This window comes from Nipponia nippon, unplaced genomic scaffold, assembly GCF_047370975.1.
Source record: "Nipponia nippon isolate SJK-2023a ecotype South Korea unplaced genomic scaffold, ASM4737097v1 scaffold_38, whole genome shotgun sequence".
In the NCBI taxonomy this organism is placed as follows: Eukaryota; Metazoa; Chordata; class Aves; order Pelecaniformes; family Threskiornithidae; genus Nipponia; species Nipponia nippon.
In genome coordinates this window covers 1066691-1091248 of record NW_028262356.1, presented here as the reverse complement: position 1 = coordinate 1091248, position 24558 = coordinate 1066691, and the positions used below count along the sequence as shown (strand labels likewise).

The 24558-nt window shown below is 44.7% G+C and overlaps 1 protein-coding gene across 1 annotated transcript; it reads left to right on the top strand.

Annotated features, from left to right (window-relative positions):
- Positions 1 to 24554, top strand: LOC148053664 (E3 ubiquitin-protein ligase RBBP6-like). Its single transcript, XM_087772930.1, is given in 18 exon segments — positions 1 to 166; positions 2549 to 2648; positions 4333 to 4371; positions 5042 to 5078; positions 8071 to 8115; positions 10482 to 10570; positions 10689 to 10785; positions 11621 to 11760; positions 12638 to 12810; positions 14161 to 14264; positions 14713 to 15065; positions 16798 to 16894; positions 16975 to 17053; positions 17147 to 17204; positions 18384 to 18746; positions 19108 to 19209; positions 20099 to 21832; positions 22973 to 24554. Coding segments are annotated over 18 exon segments (5358 nt in total).
- Positions 24555 to 24558: the final 4 nt, after the last annotated feature.

Sequence of the window (24558 nt, the reverse complement as noted above, 5' to 3'; positions counted from 1 at the left end):
ATGTCGTGCGTCCACTATAAGTTCTTTTCCAAGCTGAACTACGATACAGTCACCTTCAATGGGCTCCACATCTCCCTGAGCGACCTGAAGCGCCAGATCATGGTCCGCGAGAAGCTGAAGGCGGCCAACTGCGACCTGCAGATCTCCAACGCCCAGACCCAAGAAGGTGGGTGGGGGTGGTGGGCACGGGCTGGGACGCGATAACAGGATTCTTCTTTTCCACACCAAAGACATTGCCCTTCAGATAGTACTGAGCATCATTTCATCATTCATTTCTAACCATTTTTGTTTTCTCCTGCTACTATGTGTTATCAGGGCAGTAGTGAAGTTTTATGGCAGAACATTTATGGTGAACATATGGAAGAAATGTTCTCAGAGAAGTCATAAATTCTTTTCAATCTAATTAATGGTGCTCAGACATTAGAATGGTTCTCAGAGATTATCATGGTTTCGTATTACTTAGTATGATATTTCAGTTTGGTAATCTGCCATCTTGGTAAGTTTGCAGGTGATTAAAGACTTTGGGCTGTGATTTTTCAGAAATAAAAAGACTTGTAAAGCATTTTCATTCCTAAAACATTAAATTTCTTTCCCCCCTCCCCAGGTAGTTCTATGACACTCTTACACCAGTCTTTTCTTTCAAATGTGAGCTAGTGGGTTTTTTCCTCTTCCTGTTTCATGTATTAAACAGACTAATATGTGTGCCGCGGAAAGTGTAACTTCAGCCCTATCCTTTAGAGTGGTTGGAGCTAAAGCTTGCTGTTTATCTACACCCGTTGTGCGTGTTCAAGTTGACCGCTGCAGGCTTGCAGCATTTGTGAATCAAAGCATTGGTTGGTGTCCTCAGATATAGAGTCTCTTTCTAGGAGAGGTGCTGCCGCTTGCAATCTTCTGCAGAACCCCCGCAATCCTCAGTTGGGCACAGGCGTAGCAAAGTCCTGCCTGTTTGTGGAGCCGCTGTTGCTTATCGCGTATCTCTGAAATCGAAATCGGGTGGTTTGTGATCTGGACCAGGAAGAATATTCTGCACGGCTCCGTTCAGCAGGTCAAAACCTTGAAGCTTGGGGCTTCGAGAAGTGCAGCTGGCATGATCTCCCCGTTCTTTGTCTGGGCCTCAGTACTGTCGGAGCTCCTGCTCCATCAAAAGGCCCCAGGGCAGGCCTTTCTTGACAGGGGGCTGTGCAGTGGTGAGATTTTCCTTTGGAGAAGAGCTCTAGGGGTTGGTTTCAGGCTATGGGACTTCTGGAAAAGCTTCTGGTTTGGTCATTGGTAGTCCTTTCTAGGACTAATACACTGAAACATGGAGCGTAAATTGGGAAATAGTCCTATTTTGTATGTGATCACTGAGCCAAACCACCCTGACAGAGCTTGACTGGGTATGCAGCACCTTTGGTTTTCAGACCATGGTTCTGATTCGGTCTGCAAAGGTAAGGGCTTTTGCTATTTAAAACCGTAGGCAGATTACAGGGAATGGCTGCTGATAGTGCTTTAACATATTTAGTCATGTCCAGCTTGTGGAAGTGCAATACAAAAAGCATTCTCATGGAGAGATCTTTGCATTTTAAGCTGACTCAGTCCCAGTGTCTCAGGCAGTTGGTTTTTTGTTGGGGCCTTGTGTAAAAGGTCAGAAGGCTTTCCTCCTCTTCAGCAGACTGAGCTGGTGTGAGCCAAGGCAGAGCATGGGTAGTTTCAGGCACACGCTGTTTTCGAGAGGCTTTCCGAGGCTGCCTTCTTAAGGAATTTCCTTGGAGTCTCTGCTCTGCCAAAAGTGAATGGAAAGTATTCACGTTCCTTTGGTTCATTCAAACGCGATGAGTAGCTGAAGAGGGGAGATACCGCGTTAGTTGGAGCCCATTCTGCCCTGCTTTGAAAGCAAGCTCAGAAACCACCCAACATTTCTGTGATCCACATTCTAGACCTGCCAGCCCCGTTTCCATTTCAGTGTAAGGAGCAGCTGAGAAGTGTGGCTGTTGATGGATGAAGCTCCAAGAAATAGGCAGCGATGGCAGGCTCTCTTCTGTGTTCTGTGCGTCCTGAGCGCCAGCAGCGTAGGTGAAGCGTTTTTAGTTAACGGCTACTGAAGCAATGGCGCAGAGTTTCCATGCTTTAGCGCAGCGCCTGTTTTGTTGCAGGGCAGGCTGGTGAGGCTTTAGAATCTGGTTGATGCAGGTGAGACTTTGCTGCTGTTTGTTTTTCTGCAAAGAGCTGCTGGGATTGGAGCCTAAGAGAAGCAAAAGCCACTTCAGCTAGGTCAGGAAAGAACCTCCTGCATTAGCAGGCTCTCCTTTAGTGCCCCTTGGGCCCATTTTGCTGTTGGCATTCAAACTATTTTTAAAAACTGAACAAGCTTGTGCTGCTTGTGTTTGGTTATCAGACCTGAACATTTCTTGAACTGTACTGTGTGTTGAGATGATAAAAGCGCGATGTTACACAGGAGATTTTGCTTTGCTATCTGTGAGGGGATTCTCTGAAGTGCTGTGTAATTAGCTACTAATACACCTTCTTAGGAACTGACTCATGTTTTTGTCTGTATTTCTGTTGTTTGCAGAATACACCGATGATAATGCCCTGATTCGTAAGAACTCCTCGGTCATCGTGAGAAGAATCCCTGCTGCAGGAGTTAAAGCTGCCAGCAAACCATACGTGCTGTAAGCATCCATAAAGCATTGCATTCTTTGTTGGGGGTTTCAGTGTGTGAACTTTTTCATTGCTCTTAGTTTACAGAGGCATTCTGATGGTATCTTTCTTGTGAAAGCTGCTGTTAGTTTTGGTTGTAATGGGGTCAATTTTAAGGTATCTGTCCCAGAGCAGACTTACATTTTCCGACCTGCTGGGACATGGGGTTCAAGCTCCCCCAGTGGTAACTTTTAAGACGGTTTTATTGGGTTTGTTCTTGGGGTTGATTTTTCTGAGAGCCAAGCTGTAGATCCTGTTTCCTCTCCATGGAGAGATTCCTTATTGTATGTGTTTGCTTTGATGGCTTTTATAGTAAAGACAGAAAGGCATTGTCTGTGTGTAAACTTAGAATTTGTTCCCATCTCCGAAGAGTCTGCTTCTCGGGGTTTGACTCTTCCTTGCATTTGGGGGGGAGGGAGGAGGGATACGGCAGCTCTTCCTACCCCCCAAATCTGGGGCTTTTGCGTGCTAGCTCTAGAGGACAGACCAAGGGTTGCCAGCTGGCGAAGCATGCAAACAAGAAGTTCCATTCAGAAGTGATTCCTGGTAGTTTCCTAAAGACAATGTCCGTTTCAGGCAAGAGAAAAACAATAATATCCTAAAGTATATTGCCTTTTGGGCGAGTACGATGAAGGAATAGTTAATGCTTTCCAAACTTGAAACTCAGTAAGCAGTTTAGCACAGTCCCAAATGTTACTAGTTATCTTTCTAAGTCTGTTTTTACTCTAAGCTGATATCGGTGCCCCAGGTTTTAGTTCTGTATTCCTAAGATTTACGGAGGACAGAGAACCGGGCGTATGGATTACAATGACAGCCATTCAAATGCAGTCCCGACTACAGGATTATTGCTGTCATGTATGTATTCATACAGTCCAGTTCTATATTAGCTGCACTGGCATTGTTTGGAGGGTCCTGTTTGCCAGCCTACTTAAAGATACGCCTCTCCACCACAATTAGTTGCTATTATTAGCTTGGGGTTCTGCCCCGTCTTTCTACTGTTGGTTCTCAATAAATAGACTGATGAGTTACAGTGTGTCTGAACCAACAGTACAGCAGCATCCTGGTACCCAGGAAGCATCTGCAAGCAAAAACCCCTGAATTTATGTGGCTCTGCATGTAAACTTTGGGCATGTTACTGCCGTGGTTGTTACAGTGCTCTCAGGTGCTACCTGGTAATTCTGGACGCCACAGCGTTGTGCCTATAAACACGGCCTTGTGTTGGGTGTTATTTTCAATGCGTATGCTTAGCGCTGTCTTGACAATGCATCCTCCGTTTCGGTTTGGATGGCACCCTCTCCTAGTATTGTAATGCTGCCCTAAAAGGAGAGGCGAGATGCTGCTAGCATCAAAGATCAAATAAATGCCTGCATGTGGGGATGAGGGAAGAACGGCACTTTCTATTTGTACTGAAATTCCACAGCAGCCTTTGAATTGCCTCTGCTCATGGGACACTTTGGAGGATGTATGAATTGTTTGCTAACGCTATCAGCGGTTGCACGTCTGATCCATGATGAGTAGCATGCAGGTACAGATCAATGAGTGTGTGGAATCTCAGCAAGTTTTCCAATGTAATAAATATTTCCTAAACTATTGTAGCGTTTTCAGAATTATCTTAAAGCAAGTTCTGGCAATTAAGACCTTTTTCTTTTGTTGCAGGACTCCTAAATCGCACAAAGCCCTAGGGACTGCTTTCAGGTGACATTTCTATTACTATTTTTAGTCAATATAGCATACATAGCACGTTTAATATTTTGGCACTTTCCTAGCTAAATCTGGTAGATATCTGAGCACAGGGCTTGGGCTTCCACAAAGAAACCCTGTTCTAAAGCCTCTGCTGCTGACAGTTTTGGTATTTCTTTGTCAGCTGGCTGATTTTTTTAACATAAGTGCACTTGCACTTCAAAGTGTCTAGACTGTCCCTGTTCTTTCTTGGAAACTAAAGTGCTGTATCTGGTGCCTATTTGTAACGCTGGGGGCACACAGATTGGCTCAAGTGACCTTTGTGTTTTGATGGCTGATTATGGAAGAAGACAGACCTGTAGGACAGACTTGGTATTTTTGATACTTCCATAGCAGAGACAAAACACCTGAGGACTCGCTCTTGCACTGCTGTGTTCTATAGCTGTAAGCCTAAGAGTAATTTGTGACCAAGTAGAAATGTGATTTTGGGGTTTTTTTTTTTTTTGAGTTGCACTGCATGTACGAAGGGAGATCAGTTTGTGTATATGAATAAATTTCCACATTCACGAGAGTATCGGGACATAATGTTTAGATATTCAGGTTTTATAATCTGTTTTCAGTACTTGACGTTGGGTACAAGTGCTTTCTTTGAAGTTCTGATCACCTTTATTTCTTCTTCTAGAAGAAGTCGAACTGAGCCAGCGAGTGGCCCATCAAGAGCGGTACGTAAAACACAATCTCACACTTTTTTCTACACACTGCCCTTAATTCTAAACAATGCAGCTTTGTGGTAGTTTTCCAAACATTAACTTAATATCTTTTCCAGTAAAACATAGCATATGTTGTAAATACAATGTCTTGGATCCGGCATAGTAAAAACTGAGTGATGCCATTATTTGCACAGCTCTGATGTGAACGTTGGTGTTTGTGCCCAGTAATGCGTTGTATTTCGTACTGAGTCTGCTAGAACATTTCCTGGATGACTTTGTGTTGTACAGAGGACGTGTGATCGTTTTTAGATCATGTAGGTTCAGGGTTTGCACAACTGAAGGTGGTGCCGTGTTCTACAGCTGGCTGCCTAGAGCTGGCAAGATGTATGTTTGTACAGCGTGTGGTGTGCTTTTTGTTTCTTTCGGGAATAAAGCACTGGGAAGCTTGCCAATTGTTGTTGAAGAGTAAAGCAGCAAAATTGAAATGAGTTAAGGTTTTTTTAAAAAGGATGCACAAGAGCTTACACTTTGAATATTTCTTCCTTGTCTTGTCTTATGTTAGCTGTCATTCTCCACTTCCACATTTGTGCTGCTGCCCTACTGTTACTAGGCCCAAAGCAAGCAAGTGGATCCTTTTTGACTTCGATTACTCTTTCAGGAACGGCAAGGATCTCTAGTTGGTGTTTGTCCTTCGAGGCTGCAGAAATGCAGAGAGCCATGGCCGTTGTTTTAGCACCGTCAGGCACAACTGTGATCCTTCCTGGCTGAATTTTTAGATTGGCCAAGCTCTCGGGGTGGTTTTAGGAAAGCCCTGTAATTTCACTGTAGCGATGCACCAGTGAGATTAGTCTATGCCTCCTCTTTTCTGTCCCCTTTCCCACTTGCTTTGTGTTAGTTTCTGTTGAGTCTTCTGTTTGAAATGGGAGTTAATACCTGGTCTGTTGATTTGGGGGTTTGGGGTTTGGTTTGGTTTGGTTTGGTTTGGTTTGGTTTGGTTTGGTTTTTTCCCCAATTCTTCTGCAAGCCTGTTATCTTAGGGTTGTAGACAAGTTTCATGGAGATGTTGTTTCTTTGATTGGAGGGACTGGCAGGAACTCCTTCAGTAGCAATGTCAAGAAGAAAAAAAGACACAGGAATGTCGGATCATTGGAAGATGGCCGTTGGGCAAACGTACTAAATAATGCATTCATTCTCTTCTTTGCTGCTTTGGATAACTGTTTAGTAGGAAGGAGTGCTCTCAGCTCTTCTAAGAAATGGGACTGTTGCCTGCAGGCCGTATAATAACTGCTTCCTCAAACAACACAAGAAGTAATGAATAGTTTATGAACTGTTGTGCTTCAGTTCCTGGTCAATACTAGACTGTTTAATGCCAGGCTCCAGTCGAGAGCTTTCCTAATTTCTTGTTTGCTTCTGAAGAAAGGCAAAAGGATAGGGGTTGCGCCTGCCAGGAGAGAACATAGGCCTGTTTCTCCACATGTGAAAAAGAGTGGCACATGGAGCGTGAAGCTTCAAAATGCTTGATCAGACCTCCTTTTTCCCCTAACTAGGTACAAACTGTTCTGAAAAGAAGGCAAGTTGAATCTTCTGGTCAGACTTGCAATGGAAAGAAGGTCTTTTTTTCCAGATCTGGTGTTCCTCTCCAAAGGCACGTTTTCAAGGACTTTTGAGTTGGTCAGACAGTAATGTTGTATGTGCTTTCCTAAACGTATGGAGAAGGAATGATTAACTGGAGTGAGGAATCATCTCCTGCATGTCGATATTTTTCCCCCAGAGTCTGCTAAAACTGCTCCCTTGAATTCTTGCACTGCATTAGGTAACAAAGGACAAGAGCTTTTTCCAAGGAAGGGTTTTAATCTCTCCTCTGATCCGTTTAGTGACCTCTTGAGGAGAGCTGTTCAGTTTACGTTGTGAAATTTTATTCTACGCTTTTGAAGAACTTAGGACATAATGAGCAGTGCTTCAGGTGTCTTTCTAATGAGGTTTTCCTAGTGTCAGCTAGACTGTGGCTTGTGGCATCATATAATTCAATACAGGGGAAAAGGACCAAGAAAAGAGGGACCCTTTTTACGAACTAGTGGCCTGAGAAGTTCATTGCTGCAAGCTGTTCCAGTAGGTAGCTGGGAGGGAGGAGCGTGGTTGCAATGGAGAGAAAATGTACAGGGTTGTGCTCTGAATCCATGTTTTCATCATCCTTAAAAATTGGTTTTGGCCTGATAGCAAGGAGAATCATATTAAATTCTCACGCTTCCCAAACTAATTTGGATCCTATGGCCTGTGGTCTAATGCAACACAAAAAACGTTTTTTCTCCATTTTTATAGGCTACTCTGTAATGGTCAACAGCTTTATTTCAATAATTGGAGCAGTTTATTTTTGTCTAGGCAAAGTGGTGGTTCCTTGTATGGCTGATGTTTTGGATTGGTGTTCTTCTTTGGGTTTGGTGGGGTATGGTGAATATTTTTAAAGTGATGGACAGGAGGGGCAGAGTTGATGTTTCAGGGCTGATACGCCTGTGCTTTCTTTTGACGGGCAACTGTACTGTGTTCATAAACCCAAACCGTGTGCATTTCTACATGATGAGACGTTCACTGCTTAATTTACAAACTACACTGAAAAGAAGTCTCCTGTAGTGAGGCTTCCTTCTCAACTAAACTCAAGTATTTTTTTGCATCCTTTTGAGCTGAAAAGTGACAGCTTCCTTACCCGTTCAACTTTGAAGCAGTGGTGAACTTTGGACAGGGGTCCTTCTCTGAGATATTCTGGAGCAATGAGTTGATCGCAAGCGGGTTTGGTTCTTTTAGTTTCTTCTCATCAACCACATAGGCACTCTTAAGCTGTCATAGGCTTGGACTTTGTGTTGAGCAGATACAAATGAGACTAGGTTAGAAAAGCCTCTTTGAGTGACACTCAGAGGACATAGCGCAGGCTCTCAGGCTACAGCAGAGGTTAACTATTGCTGTGTTTTGACTGTAGAACTTGAATCTGTCTTTCATTTTTTGTGAACAGATTGACGACTCTTCTGCACCTATTTCTCTGGGCCAGCTTGCTAAGGTAGGTACATATTCTTGTCAAATCCTTAAAAAAAGAAGTGTTAGCTTCGTATTTTTAAATCTTCTACCGTGATCTATAGGTGGATGACGGTTGGAATGTGAACAAAACTTTAATTGAATTTTTAGTAATTTAAAGTATTTATTTGAACTTTACAATGTGTGTCTATTTTGGTACTCTCCTGTAAAGAGGAGTTGCCCGTTTGGGAAGATCGAAGGGGAGTACCTTCTCAGCCTCAACATAATGCTGCAGTATTACTCATCTGCAAGACACAAAGAAGCAGCGCTTCGGAGTCCGTTTACCGTTTTTCATATGTTTTGTTAATTTTGCGTTGGAGACTAACACACTTGTTACAGAAGAATTGAATTGACTGTAAGTTATGGCCCTTTCAAGGGGGTTTGCAACAGGCAAAACAGAAGCGTTTCTGGAACACGGACAATTGCATGGCTATTTCTGACTTTCTAGTCCTTCTAGTTCTAGATGCATTCTGTGAACGCTGCACAATTTCATCACTTGCAGCATCTATACAGTGGACAGCACAATCGAATTTGTTTGAATGCAGACTGTGTAAATTGCGTCAATGTACCTAACTGTCGAGAGGAATATGCCGATGCGCATGTGTGGCGTATTAGCAGATGGGCCCTTCTGAACCGGTTGTAATGCCCTGTGTTGCTATGGAACTGCTTGGTGGTTTTGCTCAAGCAGGTGTAACTTTGTCGGGGAAAGCACTAGTGATGGCCCTTTGGGACAGGCGTAGTGCTAGCCAATTGAATTCCTAGTCTTCAAAGTTAGAAAGATCAGAGAAGGCAGGGCTTAATGCAGAGGAGCTGGTTCTTTCTTCTGCAAATACAGGCTGGAGTTCATTGCCGAGAAAGAGAAATCTCTTCCCACGGGTCACTTCTTCCCTCTCTTACTGCAGAAATTAAATTGTGTACATTGGGGGGAAAAAGATAAATTTGTTTGGAAGGCAGCCACCAAAAGAAATTGGTCTCCATTGGTGCTGTCTCTGAACGTGTCCTTGGTTCTGTAACTCCTGTGAAGTTTTACTCTGAAATGGGAAAACCTGTCCAAGTAGGGCACACATTGAAGCTTTGGAGAAAATTTAAGTATTTCAGAAAAAGACAGGAACATAGCATAAAGCAGCTCAAAACTGTTACTTGCTCTGACCTCTTCAGCGCAGACTGGCTTAGCATGGAGGCAATGTGTTAGCAGGTTTCTGTTTTATTATTCCTATGTATGACATGCTCTATTTGAATTTTGGTCTGTTCCTGGTAATGTTTTGTGGGTTTTGGGTGTGTTTTGCAAACTGTTTGGGTTCAAACAAACGAGTCGAGTATCTGTAAAGTTTTCTGCAAATGTTAATGATTTCATAGATGTCGATCTGCATTATGTTACTGTTGAGAAAACACTGTGTATATGAAACAAGCATTTAATAGAAGGTTGAACGGGGTTGGTTGCTTTTGGGAGCGAATGCATCTAAAAAGAAAAGCAGGAGTGGTTGATCTGCATGATCGGTGCTTGAAGGTCCAGATCATTTCCAGTCACTCCCTCAGGCCCTGCTTGTGTCTGGAGTGGTGTGTAATAAAAACATTTGAGCAAACACGACTTCATAAAAATCAGCTACCTTCAGTAATTCTGGATAAGGTTTATATTGTGATTTGTGTGTTAAAAGGACACAGTCAACTGGACAAACCTGCAGGTTTTGCTTGCTGTAGTTAAATCACTGAATATGAAGAGGTTAGCGGCGGGGGACGTGCAGCTGGGACTGCCTACAGCACATCGTGGTCAAATTTCCACTGACAAGAATCTTTTGTCTTGCTGAGGGATTATAAAAAGCTTGATTCCTTTTAATGCTTCTGTGTCTGAAGCTGCATTTCAGCCAGCAAAACCAGCTTCCCCGACTCTTGTGTGTCCTTTTACTGCTGCGAAATGTAAATAATGGTACTTGCCTGCATCTTTCTCAATGAAATGTCCAGTGGCTGTCTTCTGCTTCCAATAGTCTGGGGCTTAAAAATCAGTTTAAAAGTACTGGAGAGTATAATTTTTCCTGCGCAGAGCTGCAGTCTGCTTGGAAGCACATTGGACTGGTTCCAGGAGTCTTTAGGTAAGGTACAAAGTGAGGCCAAGGTTTGGAGTGCCCAAGAAGGCTCTTTTCAAGTAGGTTCGCAGGCCCAGAAACCCCCTGCAGTGGTGTAAGGACTCCCCAGAGCATCTTCAGCACGGCTCTGTTTTCTATCAGCGGCTGTTTTCATGCAACCTCAGCCCGCGTTGTGCTGCTCTTTGCAGGACCGGGGGAGTGGTGTTGTCTTTGGCCGTGTGGGCTGAAATGTGTTTCTAATGTGTGTGTCCAATAATTGCCTGTTGAACAGACTGCCAATCTGGCGGAGGCCAATGCGTCTGAAGAAGATAAAATCAAGGCTATGATGACCCAGTCCTGCCATGAGTATCATCCAGTCAAGTAAGTGTTGATAACGTCCAATCTGTTCTTTGAAGACTATGGAAAAATGGTAGAGATGTTTGTTTTAACAAGAGAGACACACGCATACCTTCTTCTTTTTTTCCCAAAAACCTTTTAGTTACATGAAGAAACCCTTGGGTCTGCCTCCACCATCATATACGTGCTTCCGTTGCGGACAAGCTGGCCACTATATAAAGAACTGCCCAACCAATGGGGTAAGATTGAGGGGGACTTCTGGTGTTCCTTGGGGTTTAATTTTTTTACCTTGGCAGTTCCCTAACAACTACGTGACTGCTCATCTTCAGAATTGTTTCTCTTGGGGTGAAATATAGAGGTTGTATGGCAATGTTGCAAAGCCCTTCAAAATTCAAGGGAAACCTGGAGTTGTAAATGTAAAATCTTATTTTTTCCAGGTCGTAGGCATTAAATATGTCCATAGATCTTTCTCTGTGAACTTTCATGCATATTTCTATATATTCCCATATCATTGGAAATGTTTCTGGGTTTAACTCTTTTGAAGGACACTTCACAGTTTTTAGTATTTCCTATAAACCCAAGCTGTTTCTGTTGACCCCACCTGCTGAATATTTGCCTGTTTTAATGACACAAGCCTCTGGGTGAGTATGCATGCCATTTAACATTGGTCCCTGGCTGTATATGCATGAGGTATGAACTGAACCTTCGTATACCGGTGGTGAATATAAGTTCCCCAGTGCCTGGCTCAGAGCACTGAACTGAGCTCGCCCTGGGAATTGCGCTTTGGAGGAGGAGCGGGTTTGTATGTCTTCTGAGTGGAGGGCGGGCTAAGGGATATTTCACCCTTAAGGAACCTGAAGTTAAGCCCAAGAGTGTCGACGGCGTTCAAAACACTGCTCAAGCCTTGGAACACCCTGGCTATATTCATTTAGGAGAATAAGTATTTTAGTCAAGCAACCCTATGTTAAGTAAAAGGAGAGGATTAAAGGCTTTTGCTGCTTAGAATAATGACGGAAATGTCATTTTAAGTGTGGGTCTTACGATGAGCTATGTTTGCCTTTCTTTTCTTAACAGGGCAAAAATGGTGAGTCTGTTCCCAGAATGAAAAGGAGCACGGGAATTCCACGGAGTTTCCTGATAGAGGTGGCAGATCCCAATACAAAGGGTGCTATGCTTACCAACACTGGGAAGTATGCAGTACCAGCTATTAATGCGTAAGTAGGGAATTCATTGGACTGACCAAAAAGCGAACGAGAGAAGCTGTGCGTAAATGTCTGAGTGGCCACGCAACCAAATCGGCCAGCCTCTGTAATTGCGGGGGAGGAAGCATTGTCGTTGTATCCGAACCTTAAAATCTGTGATACTTTCTAAGATTAAGACAGGGTGGCCCTACTGCTCATGGCCCTGGAAGCTGGTTAAACTTGTGCTGTGCTAAGAATCTGTATTTCTGCAAAATATTGCAGTAGTGTTGACAGTGGGAGTTGTTCTCTCTGAAAGCTCGTTTTGCTGCTGGTTTATCTTTCAAAGGCTTCTTGCAAAATTGAACCCATCGCCGTTGCACTGAGATTTCCTCCCCCTCTGGCTTTTATCCAAGCTCACGTGTGAAACAGGCTGAAGTTTCCCTGTTGCTATAAACTCAGAAAATCCTGCCGTGGGCTGACAAGAGGGGCTGTTATGAAATGCGCTTGGTAGCACTTCTGGTTTTCTGTCGTGGATCTCCTTTTGTAGAAGCTGTAACACAGGCTGCCCTTATTTATAAAATGTAATTACTCGGAGACTCACTTCATCCTGAGCCTGCAATTTACCTTTACCCGCTGGCAAAGGAGAGGTGGGATTCATTTCATTTGAGCTAATTTCTTAGTTGATCCAATGAGTGGGAGAGTTCTGCAGAAGGAAAATTGTTCCCCCCTCCCTCTTCTGGTGTTGTGGCTATAGAAAAGCAGTTGAAACGAGATGCCTACGTCTTAGAAGGCTAGTGTGGAGCGAGGAGAATTCCATCTCTTCTCTTCCTTTGATAAAATGCTACGCTTGGAAAAGTTTTCCTTTCGTCGTCTTTCACTTTTTTCTTTTTCCTTCCCCACCCCCCTCCAGGGAAGCTTATGCCAGAGGGAAGAAGGAAAAGCCGCCCTTTTTACCCGAGGAGCCGTCCTCCCCCTCCTCCTCCCATGATCCCGTTCCCGAGGAGCTGCTGTGTCTCCTTTGTAAAGAGACAATGACTGATGCGGTTGTCATTCCCTGCTGTAGAAACAGCTACTGTGACGAATGTAAGTGTTACTCCCATGTTTGTTAATCCCCAACATCAAATCTGATCTTCTGAAAGCAGAAATAGGAGATAAGGGCATTACTTTGTTACCAGTTCGATTTAAGACTGAAGTATAGCCTGACTAGGAAAGGACTCTCCTTGTATTAAGGAAAAAGAAAAGGCAGAAAGCTTTTTCCCCTTTTTATGTAGCTCGTTAAATCTCTTTACACGCGTGTCGTGGTTTAACTCCAGCCGGCAACTAAGCACCACCCAGCCGCTCGCTCGCTCGCTCCCCCGCGGTGGGATGGGGAGAGAATCGGAAGGGTAAAAGTGAGAAAGCTGGTGGGTTGAGATAAAGACAGTTTACCAGGTAAAGCAAAAGCCACGCACACAAGCAAAGCAACACAAGGAATTCATTCCCTCCTTCCCATGGGCAGGGAGGTGTTCAGCCATCCCCAGGAAAGCAGGGCTCCATCCCGCGTAACCGTTACCTGGGAAGACAAACGCCATCACTCCCCACATCCCCCCCTTCCTTCTTCTTCCCCCAGCTCTATATGCTGAGCATGACGCCGTACGGTGTGGGACAGCCCTTGGCTCAGCTGGGGTCAGCTGTCCCGGCTGTGTCTCCTTCCCACTTCTTGTGCCCCCCCGGCCTCCTCGCTGGTGGGGCGGTGTGAGAAGCAGAAAAGGCCGTGACTCTGTGTAAGCGCTGCTCAGCAATAAGGAAAACATCGCTGTGTTACCAACCCTGTTTCCAGCACAAATCCAAACCATAGCCCCCCACTAGCTACTATCAAGAAAATTAACTCTGTCCCAGCCCAAAGCAGCACAATACGGAAGGACGAGTCTGAGAAGAGTGCGTAACTGTGCAGGTGATCCCAGAATTAGATATTGACTGCATTTAGTTTGTCCACAGCCCTTTCTCTCCTACAGAATTTTATAGCCAGCTCTGGTGATTTGGTGTGGTCTGCAACAAACGGATAGTCAGGCATTGAATCCGCCGCCTTCTCCACGGGAGAGCTGGCTAAAACCTTCAGAACTCAAACCTCCTAATGTGTTGAAATGTGTTTTCTTCATTAGCCTTGAGGTTAGTGACTTCTCACTGCACTAGCCAGGGGAAAGAAGATCAGTCGGAACATCAAGGCCCAGCCTCCTCTACCTCTTCAGGTGTTACAAGAGTGCAGTATCAAACTGTATAGTTATTGGCTGCATATTGGGAATTTTTTACACTGTTGAACATTTATAGCTCCATGCTCTCAATTCAAGACCATATTCACCCATTAACCACACCCTTGTGTTTATAATTGATTAGACCCCCAAAATACTCCTTAGTTTGGCTAAAAGCTGTTTTGGTGATTCTGATGATTCACAGGTATTAGAACAGCGTTACTGGACTCTGAGGAACACAGGTGCCCCACATGTCATCAAACAGACGTTTCTCCTGACGCTTTAGACGCCAACAAGTTCCTACGTCAGGTAACACGATGACTTTTACGTAAACTGTTGGTAAGAAAAAGTCTATTTTTCAAAAGCTGAAAGGGAAGAAGATATTCATTTACCTCTCCTTAAGCAAGGCTAAATGGAGTAAGGCTCAATTTACTTTTCAAGTACGTTACCTGTTGTGACAGAAGCTTACAACTCTTTAGAGACAATCCGGCAAATTCAGGTCACCCTTGTGTTTAACAGGCTTGTCTCACTTTCACATTCAGGGCTAACACTGGAGTACTTTAACTACAGCTACTCTGAGTTGCCAGTCATGAATGTCAGTGTTCAATGGGATGTGTTCAGACATCTGGATGTTGCTTTCTTTTAGGACTGATAGCATTTACAGGAATACCCAAGGAATTTTACTCCATGCAGGCTTTTGTTCGTCTGTCTACTGAAGTTTCTTATTAACTTTTTGTAAATGCTTTCCTGCCTCTAGGCTGTGAACAGCTTCAGAAATGGGACTGGCTACGCAGAAGGGCTCTATAAGCAGCTTCAGCAGCAGCAGCAGCAGCCGCCACCGCCTCCACCTCCACCACCACTCCTGAGGTAAACAACAGCTTGCAACCTGCAGCCTCTGCTCTGGCCAACAATTTCCAGCCAGCGGGAGCCACTCCTGAGTCCATTGGCTTCTCTGGCTTCTCATTCTGTTGGTGCTTTGTCATCGTTGGCCCCTGGTCAGTCATCTGGGGCAGCTGGGCTGCCAGGAAATCCGCCTTCTGTCCTTGTCTCTGATCTCCCTCCAGCAGTGTCCCTCTCTCTCCGTGCTGAAAAGCCAGGTGGACCTTTTTGGTAAGGAAATCTGTAGATCAGCACGAATATAAAAGACACCAAGATGCTGAAGTTACCTGAGCTTCTCAGCTAGCGATTTCTCTATCATTAGTGACAGTTCCAGAGAACTGTGGAAGTTCTGGGTTTGGTTTTTACTTTGAATGAGGACACTTGAATAATTTGGAAGCGTGGCTCATGCAAGAATTTTCTCAGAAGTATTTTTGCTTGGTTCTCTTATCAGTCATTCAGTACGCGTTGCCCCTGAAAGAGGCACTTTTGTTCCCCAGGAGCCCTTGGAGTTTAAGTGGCTAGCAATTCCTAAAGTAACCATTGGGTTATGTCAAAGCTTCTGGAGTGCATTCATTTCTCTTTAGGACTGAGGAAATAATCGTTTCGTGCAAAGTGAAAAAGCCCAAGGAGAGGTAAAACTGACCAGGTGTTTTGGCATTATTTTTTTCTACAGTATTTCTGTCATCAGTATTATAAGCCAGAGTCATTCGCAGTAATGCCGTGTAGTCAGCGCCGCAGGCAGATTTGGATAATAAACATTGAAACGGTGTAAATGTGAAGTCTTTACAAACATTTACCAACAAAGTCTAAGTTGGCAAGCCAGTGAAGTGGTCTGAAAGGACATGGAAAATCTGTACTGTTGTTGAGGGCTTCTGTCCTTTCAATGTTGTGCCTGGAATGCAAATAGCCACTCTGTCCAGAAGACTGTCAGGCGCAGCTGTAGCAGTGACTACAAAGGTCCCAAGTCAAAAGAACCTCTAAGGCAGCCTCTGAGCCAGCACATAAACGTTTCCCAAGAGAATTTCAGTTCTCGCATCTGCCACGACTGAGAGTCAGTGTCTGGGCTATACGTACGCCAATCCTTTCATGTGCAGCCAGCTTACTAAACTATTTTTCCAGTGAGCCCTGGCAGCCAAGAGGGCAAACTGCATCCTGGGATGCATCAAAGGCAGGAGAAGCAGCCAGTGAGAAGAGGTCATTATCCTGCTGTATTCAGCGCTGGTGCGGCCTCCCCTTGAACACGGTGTGCAGTTCTGGGCCCCAGAATTGAAGAAGGAGGTGAAGGTCCTTGAGTGCGTCCAGAGGAGGGCAAGAGAGCTGGTGAAAGGGCTGGGAGGAATGTCCTCTGAGGAGCGGCTGAGGACTCTGGGTTTGTCCAGTTTGGAGAAGAGGAGGCGGAGGGGCCACCTCATTGCTCTCTGCAGCTTGCTGCGGAGGGGACGTGGCGAGGGAGGTGCTGATCTCTTCTCGGTGGGACCCAGTGATAGGACGTGTGGGAATGGTTCCAAGCTGCGCCAGGGGAGGCTTAGACTGGACATGAGGAAGCCTTTCTTTACCGAGAGGTTGTTCAAACCCTGGAACGGGCTTCCTGGAGAGGTGGTCGATGCCCCAAGCCTGTCAGTGTTGGAGAGGGATTTGGACAATGCCCTTAATACCATGCTTTAACTTGGCCAGCCCTGACTTGGTCAGGCAGTCAGAGCAGGTGATCGTTGTGGGTCCCTTCCAACTGAAATAGTCTAGTCTCTTCTGTTCTATTTCTCCTTAAATGCCACTAGTCCAAACAGCCTTCTCGTCAGTGCTTCATTTGGAATCGGCCAACTTCCCATTTGGAAACCTGGAGAAGATTAGTTTTTCATTTTTTTTCCCCATTTACAACAGTCAGCCTTTTCTCACTTTGGACTTTGTATTTCAAGTAGCACTTCAAAACACTGTTTGAATAATAAAAATTTGGGTTTTTTTGTAGTGATGCCGATACTGTTCTACCTCCTGCTGCGCTGGTGAGTGCTGCTGGGCTTTCTAAATCTTCCTTTCAGTCAGTCAGCAGTTTGGTGGAAGAGAAGGTAAATTTTATTTCAACATGTGCAGTGCTGCTTGTATTTTAGCAGAGCTTCTTTTCCAACTGTTTGCATTTCTTCACAAGGGCTCTCGGGTTCCTGGAGTAAGACAACCGGCGTTACCAAGTCTTCTGGGCCCCCAAGGACCCTCAATACACACAACTGGTAAGCAACTAGAACTTGAGACTTTCTTTTCAAAACTTATCTTCAGATCATCTGAATGGGGTTTTTTTCTTTTTCCTCTCTCCACACCAAAAGGTCATCCCAGGAGAGCCAGCCCAGTTCGCTCAGCAGCTGGCAGACCAGGCTGGGAGCGGTAAGTATGCCACAGAAATTCCACATATTCCGAATTGTAACCTGTTAAACGAGGCCATAACACCTAAGTTATACAACAGCTGATTTCTAATGGAATAAGTGTGCACAGATAGTTGTGGAGAATCCAAGTGGTAATTCATTTGTAAATGGCTTCATTTGAATTGGCTTTAACAAAGGGGATCTGTGCTTGCAGTAAGAGTATTTAAAAGAAGACTCCAGCAGATGATTGAGAAGAGGACTCTGGAAAATGAACACTTTGTGAGGAAACCATAATTACCTATAAAAATGAAATAGGATTAAAGGGTGAGGTGGAAAGCCACCCTTTTGATCCCTGGCTGAATAGGGCTGGAGAAATTGATTTCCCCATAGAAATCTGCCTCCAACCTTCTTTTTTACCAACTTAGTTGATACTGATTGAGCAAATTATTGGAAAAGTCAACGCTGTTTTGTGTTATTTATGACAATTTTGAATGTCTTCAATTTAGTCCTCTCAAATAGCCAAGCTGCTTTCTCTCAGTTGGAGAGAGAGAGGAGTCTGCTTTCTCTATTAGTGCAGTGTCAAGTTAGTCCTTCCTTTTGGTACACATTTGTTATAGATAGATTGTAAGGGGGCATTGTGTTCATAATACCTTAAAGATAAATAAAACCAAAACCCAGGATCCCTCCCACAGATTGTCTAAAATCTCAAATTCAGTAAGCAAGAAAATAACGATTCAGGGACAAAAGCAGGCCAAACACATCCTCATGAGGCAACAACATAGGAGGCTTATGTGGAAGAAGTTAAAAGAAGTTAGGAGAGAAGATGAGTTCATATTTGTGCAGTGCTTTGAAGATCAGAAGTGTGAAGTATTGACCATATCAAGGAGTGGCAGAGGAGCGGTGGGCGCTTGGCCCAGGGGAGATGGGAGTCTCTTTTAAGCCTGGGCAGCCTCCATCCGCAGTCGCAAGGCTGAGTCTAAGGAGAGAAGAGTGAGGGAAGCGTTGGGGCTGGGGATGTGGAAGGCGAGTGTGAGGATCAAGAAATGAGGGCAGTCTCAAATGAACAGAGAGCAGGGAGAGAAAGGCTTAAGTTGAGAACAAGAAGCGCTCGCCACCGTGCTCCCGCTTCCTTCGCTTTCCTCTTTAAAATTGGGGCCGAGTGTAACAAAGAGTGACACATGTTTTTGGGTTTCTTTAGAAGTTCAACTCGAGGACGCCCGCCTAGCGAACGTACCCAAAGGACTCAGGCCCCAGCACTCCCACCATCAGTAGCCATCTTTGTGCCTGTGCCTCCACCTCCCTTGCATCCTCCACCACCCCATGCCCTTCCTCTCCCACTGTGGGCACCACCCCCCCAGATGCCTCCTCAGTTTCCCCCTGGTCAGCCTCCAGCTGCTGGGTGCCCTGCCCCCCCTCCAGGATATCCCCCAGCTCCTGCCAACAGGTCGCCAGCTTGGGTACCAACAGCAGGACCAACGGCTCCTTCAAATACCATCCCACCGACACAAGCACCTCCTTTACCTAGGGAGGAGTTTGACAGAGAACAACAGAGACCTAAAGAGGAGTAAGTATTTGGCTCAATGAAGTTGCGTTGGTTTTCATTTTTGTATCTCTTTCGATAGTATATCGGGCTGCACTTACACTAAAGTGCATCTGACATAAGCAAAAATGACCTAGTGTTTTTTGCCATATTCTTTTTCATTGCAGGTGCTAACCGTGCAGAACTAAACCCAGACAAATGTCATTCTAAAGCTTTCCCTGAAACTTCTAGGCATTCGAAACTGGCTTTGCTTAACTAGGATGTTCACTTTTTCAATTTGCATGCAGTATACATTTTCTGCTGTCGGCCAGGGTTTGTTTCTTGATGTCTTTTTGTAATCAAGGTCAAACTATCACTGTAATCAAGGTCAAACTTCTTTTAACAGGGAGAAGAAAAAGTCCAAGTGTGATGAGTTTACAAAGGATTTTGGTAAAGAACTGATGGAATATAAGAAGATGCAAAAGGAGCGTAGGCGTTCGTTTTCCAGGTAACTGCTTTACACGTCCGTAATGGAGAAGCGGGTTGTCTAGAAGAATCAGGAGGAGTTCGACTCCACCTCTCCATCGTCAGATGGATTGGATGAGTCCAGGGATCAGCAGCGACAGGAGTTTCCTATGTAGGTTCCTCGCTCCAATGTGGCCGAGATTACACTTGACTGATCGTTATAATTTGGCAGCAGTTGTGAAGGAACAGGCGTCTCTTTTCCTAAAGCTTCTCTGCAATGACATCCTTCACCTCCTGACAGCCGCAAGGGGCTAGAAACTGAATAGGTGTAGTTGCTGGATTTTCTGCGTCTCCCTCTTCTGATTGTAACCATTACCTCAAAGCACTTGAGAAGAGAGAGATATGTGAGAGAAATTGTCTTCCTTTCCTCTTTCGCTTACCTCATGTGGATAGAGAGATTTTGAGCTGGACTGCAAACTGGGGGCTTTCACTAGTGTTTTGTTGACGTGGTTGAATTTTCCTTAGGAATTAAAAGATCAGTCTTGTTTTAAGGAAATCTGCAATTGGTGAAGGACTTTGAGAGGAGGAATGAACCTATGTGGAATAATGTGAGATGGTTCTTTAAAAGATAATACAAGAAAAACTTGTGAAGACAAAACTCAGGGTAGCTGATGTTTTCCCTCCCCCAAAATCGCCTGGGCGGGAGTCTGAATTACTGCATTACTCTGTTAGTAATGCAGTAGGTAAGCAGAAACTTTTACGTATGATCAAGTTCTTCAATTTGCAGTAGCATTATGTCAGCAGCTGAAAGCAGCTTTGGCATTAGCCTGTGGAGAGGAAAAAAAAACCAAACCAAATTTGGGAGGAAAAAAACGGGAGAGTGACTGTTTTGAGTTAAATTCATTTTTTGTGTGTGTTGTATTTTCTTTAAGGTCCAAGTCTCCCTACAGTGCTTCATCTTACTCGAGAAGTTATTATACATACTCCAAGTCAAGATCAGGTTCTTCCCGCTCTCGCTCCTACTCTCGATCCTTTAGTCGTTCCCATTCTCGTTCCTGCTCACGATCACCACGGTATTCAAGAAGAGGCAAAGGGAAGAGCCATAAATATCGTTCTAGGTCAAGGTCACGGGGTTATCACCATTCAAGGTTAAGAAGATACCGTTCACGATCAAGGTCTCCAGTATTTAGAGGCCACTCTCCCACTAAACGGACCGTACCTCGAGGGGAAGGAGGAAGGGAGCATTTTAACAGAGACAGAGAAGTTCCTCCACATGATATGAAAGCTTGCTATGGCAGATCTGTTGACTTGAGAGATCCATTTGAAAAGGAAAGAGACAGAGAATGGGAAAGGAACTCTAGAGAACGGTACGAAAAGTTTCACAAGAGCTTTGCTGTTGGCACTCAACCTCCGCCTCCAGTAAACAGGGGGAACTTTTCTCCGGATAGGTTTGGTCCGCCTGGGACCAGACGAGAGAATTTGCCACATGCTTGGGGACGCAGGGAGGATTATCCTGGTGGGCAGAGCCACAGAAATCGTAATAGAGCTGGCAATTACTCTGGAAAACCTTCTGGAAGAGAGAGCCGTGACATCAGAGATGCTACAAAATCCAAAGAGCAGGAGGTGGAACATCCACTGGGAGATGGCCAAGGAAATAAAGAGAGAAACCCCCAGAAGAGAAGAAAAGGGGATGAGAACGAAGGATTTCCCAAAGCTGAGTTGTTAGAAGGTGCGAGGAAAGCCAAAGAGCCAGTTCCAGCAGCAGATGTTGAAATGGACTCCCTGTTCATGCTCCCAAGCCGAGATGATGCCACCCCTGTGAGAGATGAGCCTATGGAAGCAGATTCTGTTGCTTTCAAACCGGTATCTGAAAAGGAGAAAGAAGAGAAGGAGAAGGCAAAAGCAAAAATAGACAAGACAAAGCGGAAAGCAGAAGTGGCTGTTCTGCCTAAGAAAGACAGTCTAATCAAACCAGCTAAAGCTTCCCAAGAGGAGGTGGACACCGATCGTGAAGAATCTCCTGGAATGGAACCTGCTGTGAAAAAAGTGAAGGAGGAGTTGCCAAAGAGAGACAACGTTAAAACCTCTTCCTCTCAAAAGGCTGAGAAGGCTCTTGGTTCCCCACGGAAAGTTCAGCCCAAAGTTACCAAAGATCACCCAGAAACCAGAGCAGCCAAGGAGGAAACGGCAAAGAAAGACCATCGAAAAGAAAGCAAGTCGGAGAAGCCCTCCAACAGAGAGGGCAAGTCAAAAACACCTGCTGAAAAAAGCAAGCCCTCTGATGCAAAACCTGAGCAAAGAAAAAGAAAAGTAGATGAAAAGGTTGCTGCAGAACATGAAGCGCCTTCCCTAAAGGCCTCTAAACCCGAAGCTGCTGAATCGAAAAGACCACCAAAGGGGAAGACTGAGCCTGATGGTGAAAAAGGAGAGCAAACTCCAGAAGAGGATAAACCTGCTTTTCTTGACAGCCCCGCCAAAAAGATTAAACTTAACCAAGAAACTGGCAAAAAGGTTGTGAGTGGAGAAAATGTGCTACCTGCAAAAGAACCTGTTGAGAAACCTGAGCCGAACAGCAGCAAAGTTAAACAAGAAAAAGCAAAGGGAAAAGTGAGAAGCAAAGTAACGGCAGCTGATGGATCTAGTGCAACTCCAGTAGATTGCACCAGGTACCTCATCTTTTCTTTTCCTCTTCTTTCTTTCCTCCCTGCCCCTCGCAAACAAACGTAAAAGTCTTTAGGGTGACTAATGAAAGGAACAGCTAAATCTGTGCTAAATGAGTGAATAATCTGTGATCTTTCCTGCTAAGCTGTACTTGGGTCAAAATCCAATTTTGTGAAAGAAAACAAGCAGTCTGTACTGCCCAGACAGCTAATAAGGTTAATTCATTGAGGACGTGTTTGACCCTTACTTTGGGGACTTTTCCCCCCCCTTCTTATTCATTATATGTTGACTCTTTGAGGAGTCCCCTCTAGGTCTTCCTTCACATCCAGCTTACTGCTAAAGGCAAGGATAACAGACATGTCTATACCAGGCAATATTTTGCCTTTTTAAAATTGCAAGGTGCTGTAATGATCTACTTTTGTCAGCATGAGATGAAAGGATACCTTGCAGAAATAGCAGCTTGGTTGCCAATATCTTGTACTGCTTTGAGCTTTGAGCACAGTGCCGTCTTGACACAGCTACACTGCTTCCAGCTCAGTGCCAACTCTTTTGGCACTTACCTTGGACATCTCTCTTCCCTATTCCATCGTGTGACATGGGAAAAGAAGAAAAGTGATCTAGTGTGAAGCTGTTATTACGTACATTTCAGCATCTAAAGCAGCAGGACAGCTCAAACTCAAACCATTTCAGACGTCCCTGGAGACTTAAGATTGTGTCTTGATATTCTAAAAAGTTTTTAAAATGTACATTTTTCTGAAGAAGAACACTGGGACGTGAGAATAAAACTGTGGTTGTGTATACCTCTCCCTAATTGCTTGCTTAGATGTTGAAACAAGAATGTATACCTAGTTTATCTAGCATTGGTAGAAGCAGGACATGAAGGAATTCCCAGGTCGGACAGTCCCCAATCTGATAATCTCGTGTCTTTGTTAACTAAATGGAGAGGAGGAAGATACTAAATTAACTGATTGCTCCTAGTCTTAGCTAGTGGACTCATCCTTTCTCTCGTCTGTTCCCTTAATGGAACATCTTTTGAAAAAATACGGAAGATTTAGAATGGGAACAAAAGCTGTTTTCTAAACTGTTAGAAAAGATGGCGGCGCGTATATCTCACCCATGGTTAATGTCAGCTTTTTTCCTCTTAGCACTAGTTCTACTGGAGGAAGCCCCGTTAGAAAGACTGAAGAAAAGCCAGACACAAAACGAACTGTCATTAAGACCATGGAGGAGTATCATCATGATATCACAGCCCCTGAGGAAGACATCGTTATGATGATCCAGGTCCCTCAGTCAAAGTGGGATAAGGACGACTTTGAGTCTGAAGAGGAAGACGTTCAATCTACCCAGGTGCCCGCAACCGTAGGAAAACCTGCTAATGTTATACAAAATGCGAGTGCTAAGCCACCAAACCCTGTAAAAGAGAGTGAAAAAGAGACGGAGCCTTTGAAGGAAAGACAGAAAACTACAAAAGAGGTGAGTTATGAAAGCTCCCAGCATGACGCAAAAAGTTCAAAAAGTTCGATGTCAAACGAAGAAGGAAAAACCAAAGACCGGGATCATTCTTTGTCAGACAAAGACACCTCTGAGAAGAGAAAGAGCAGTGTTCAGCAAGAAAAAGACCCCTCAGAACGTGCAACCGAGCAAGGAGATGGAAAAAGTATTTCTCAATCTTCCGAAGACGGCAGATTTTCAGAGAAGCCTGATACTGGCCATGGATCCGCTGCTAAAGACTTTCCTCCTAACCAAGACAAAACTTCTGACCGTGATGGCGAGAGAGATTATTCTAGTTCCAAGCGTAGAGATGAAAAGAGTGAATTAGCAAGGAGAAGAGAGTCCCCTTCTCAAAACAGAGAATCTACGTCAGTCCAGAAGAGTAAGCCGAGAGACGAACGAGCAGAGCTGTGCGAAAAGTGCACTGGGGACGCCAAAAGGAGCAGCTGCAGCCCTCCGCCTGAGCGGCAGCAGTCTGATCCCAAAGCTGCTCACGATTCCAAGCATACGCTGGAGGAACCCAAACCTCCAGATCAAAATGCAGGAGAAGAGAAAGAGAAGCACGTACCAGAAGTAAAGAGCAATGAAGAGCAAGAGCCAGGCGGTATTAAAGCACCTTGGAGGGAGGAATCGCCAGCTGTAAAACATGAGAAAGAGAAGGTGACTGGACAAAACAATCAAAGTGTTGCCCAGCCTAAGCCTCAGGTAAGCAGCTCCTCGCCGCTCTCTTCTGATCGAACGCAAGAGACTGATGAGGCGGCGTTTGTACCAGACTGCAATGAAAGTGACAGGGAGAGTAATGTATCTGCAAAAGGCGAGGAAGCGGCAGGGAAAACTCGTGACGACCCAAAGGAAAAGGCTGTTGATAAGGTGAAAGAGGATACAGCAGCACCTGCTGCAGCTGACCGGCCTGAAGCAAGGCGAGGTCCAAGGCAAAGCAGTCCCAGCGTTAGGCGCAGCCGTAGCCAAAGCCCTTCTGAGAGTCAGACTGGAGGCCACAGGAGCGGTGCCAGCTCAGGAGAGAGGCAAGACAGCAAGAAAAAGAAGAAGAAAAAGGAGAAGAAGAAGGACAAGAAGCAGAAGAAACACAAGAAGCAGAAGAAACACATTGGACATGAAAGGGAATTGGAAAAGAGCCACAAACACAAAGACAAGAAGAACAAATGGAAGAAGAGCAAAGACAAGGAGCAAGATGACCAAAAAGTGCAATCTGTCCCTACACAGAATGACAGATAATAAA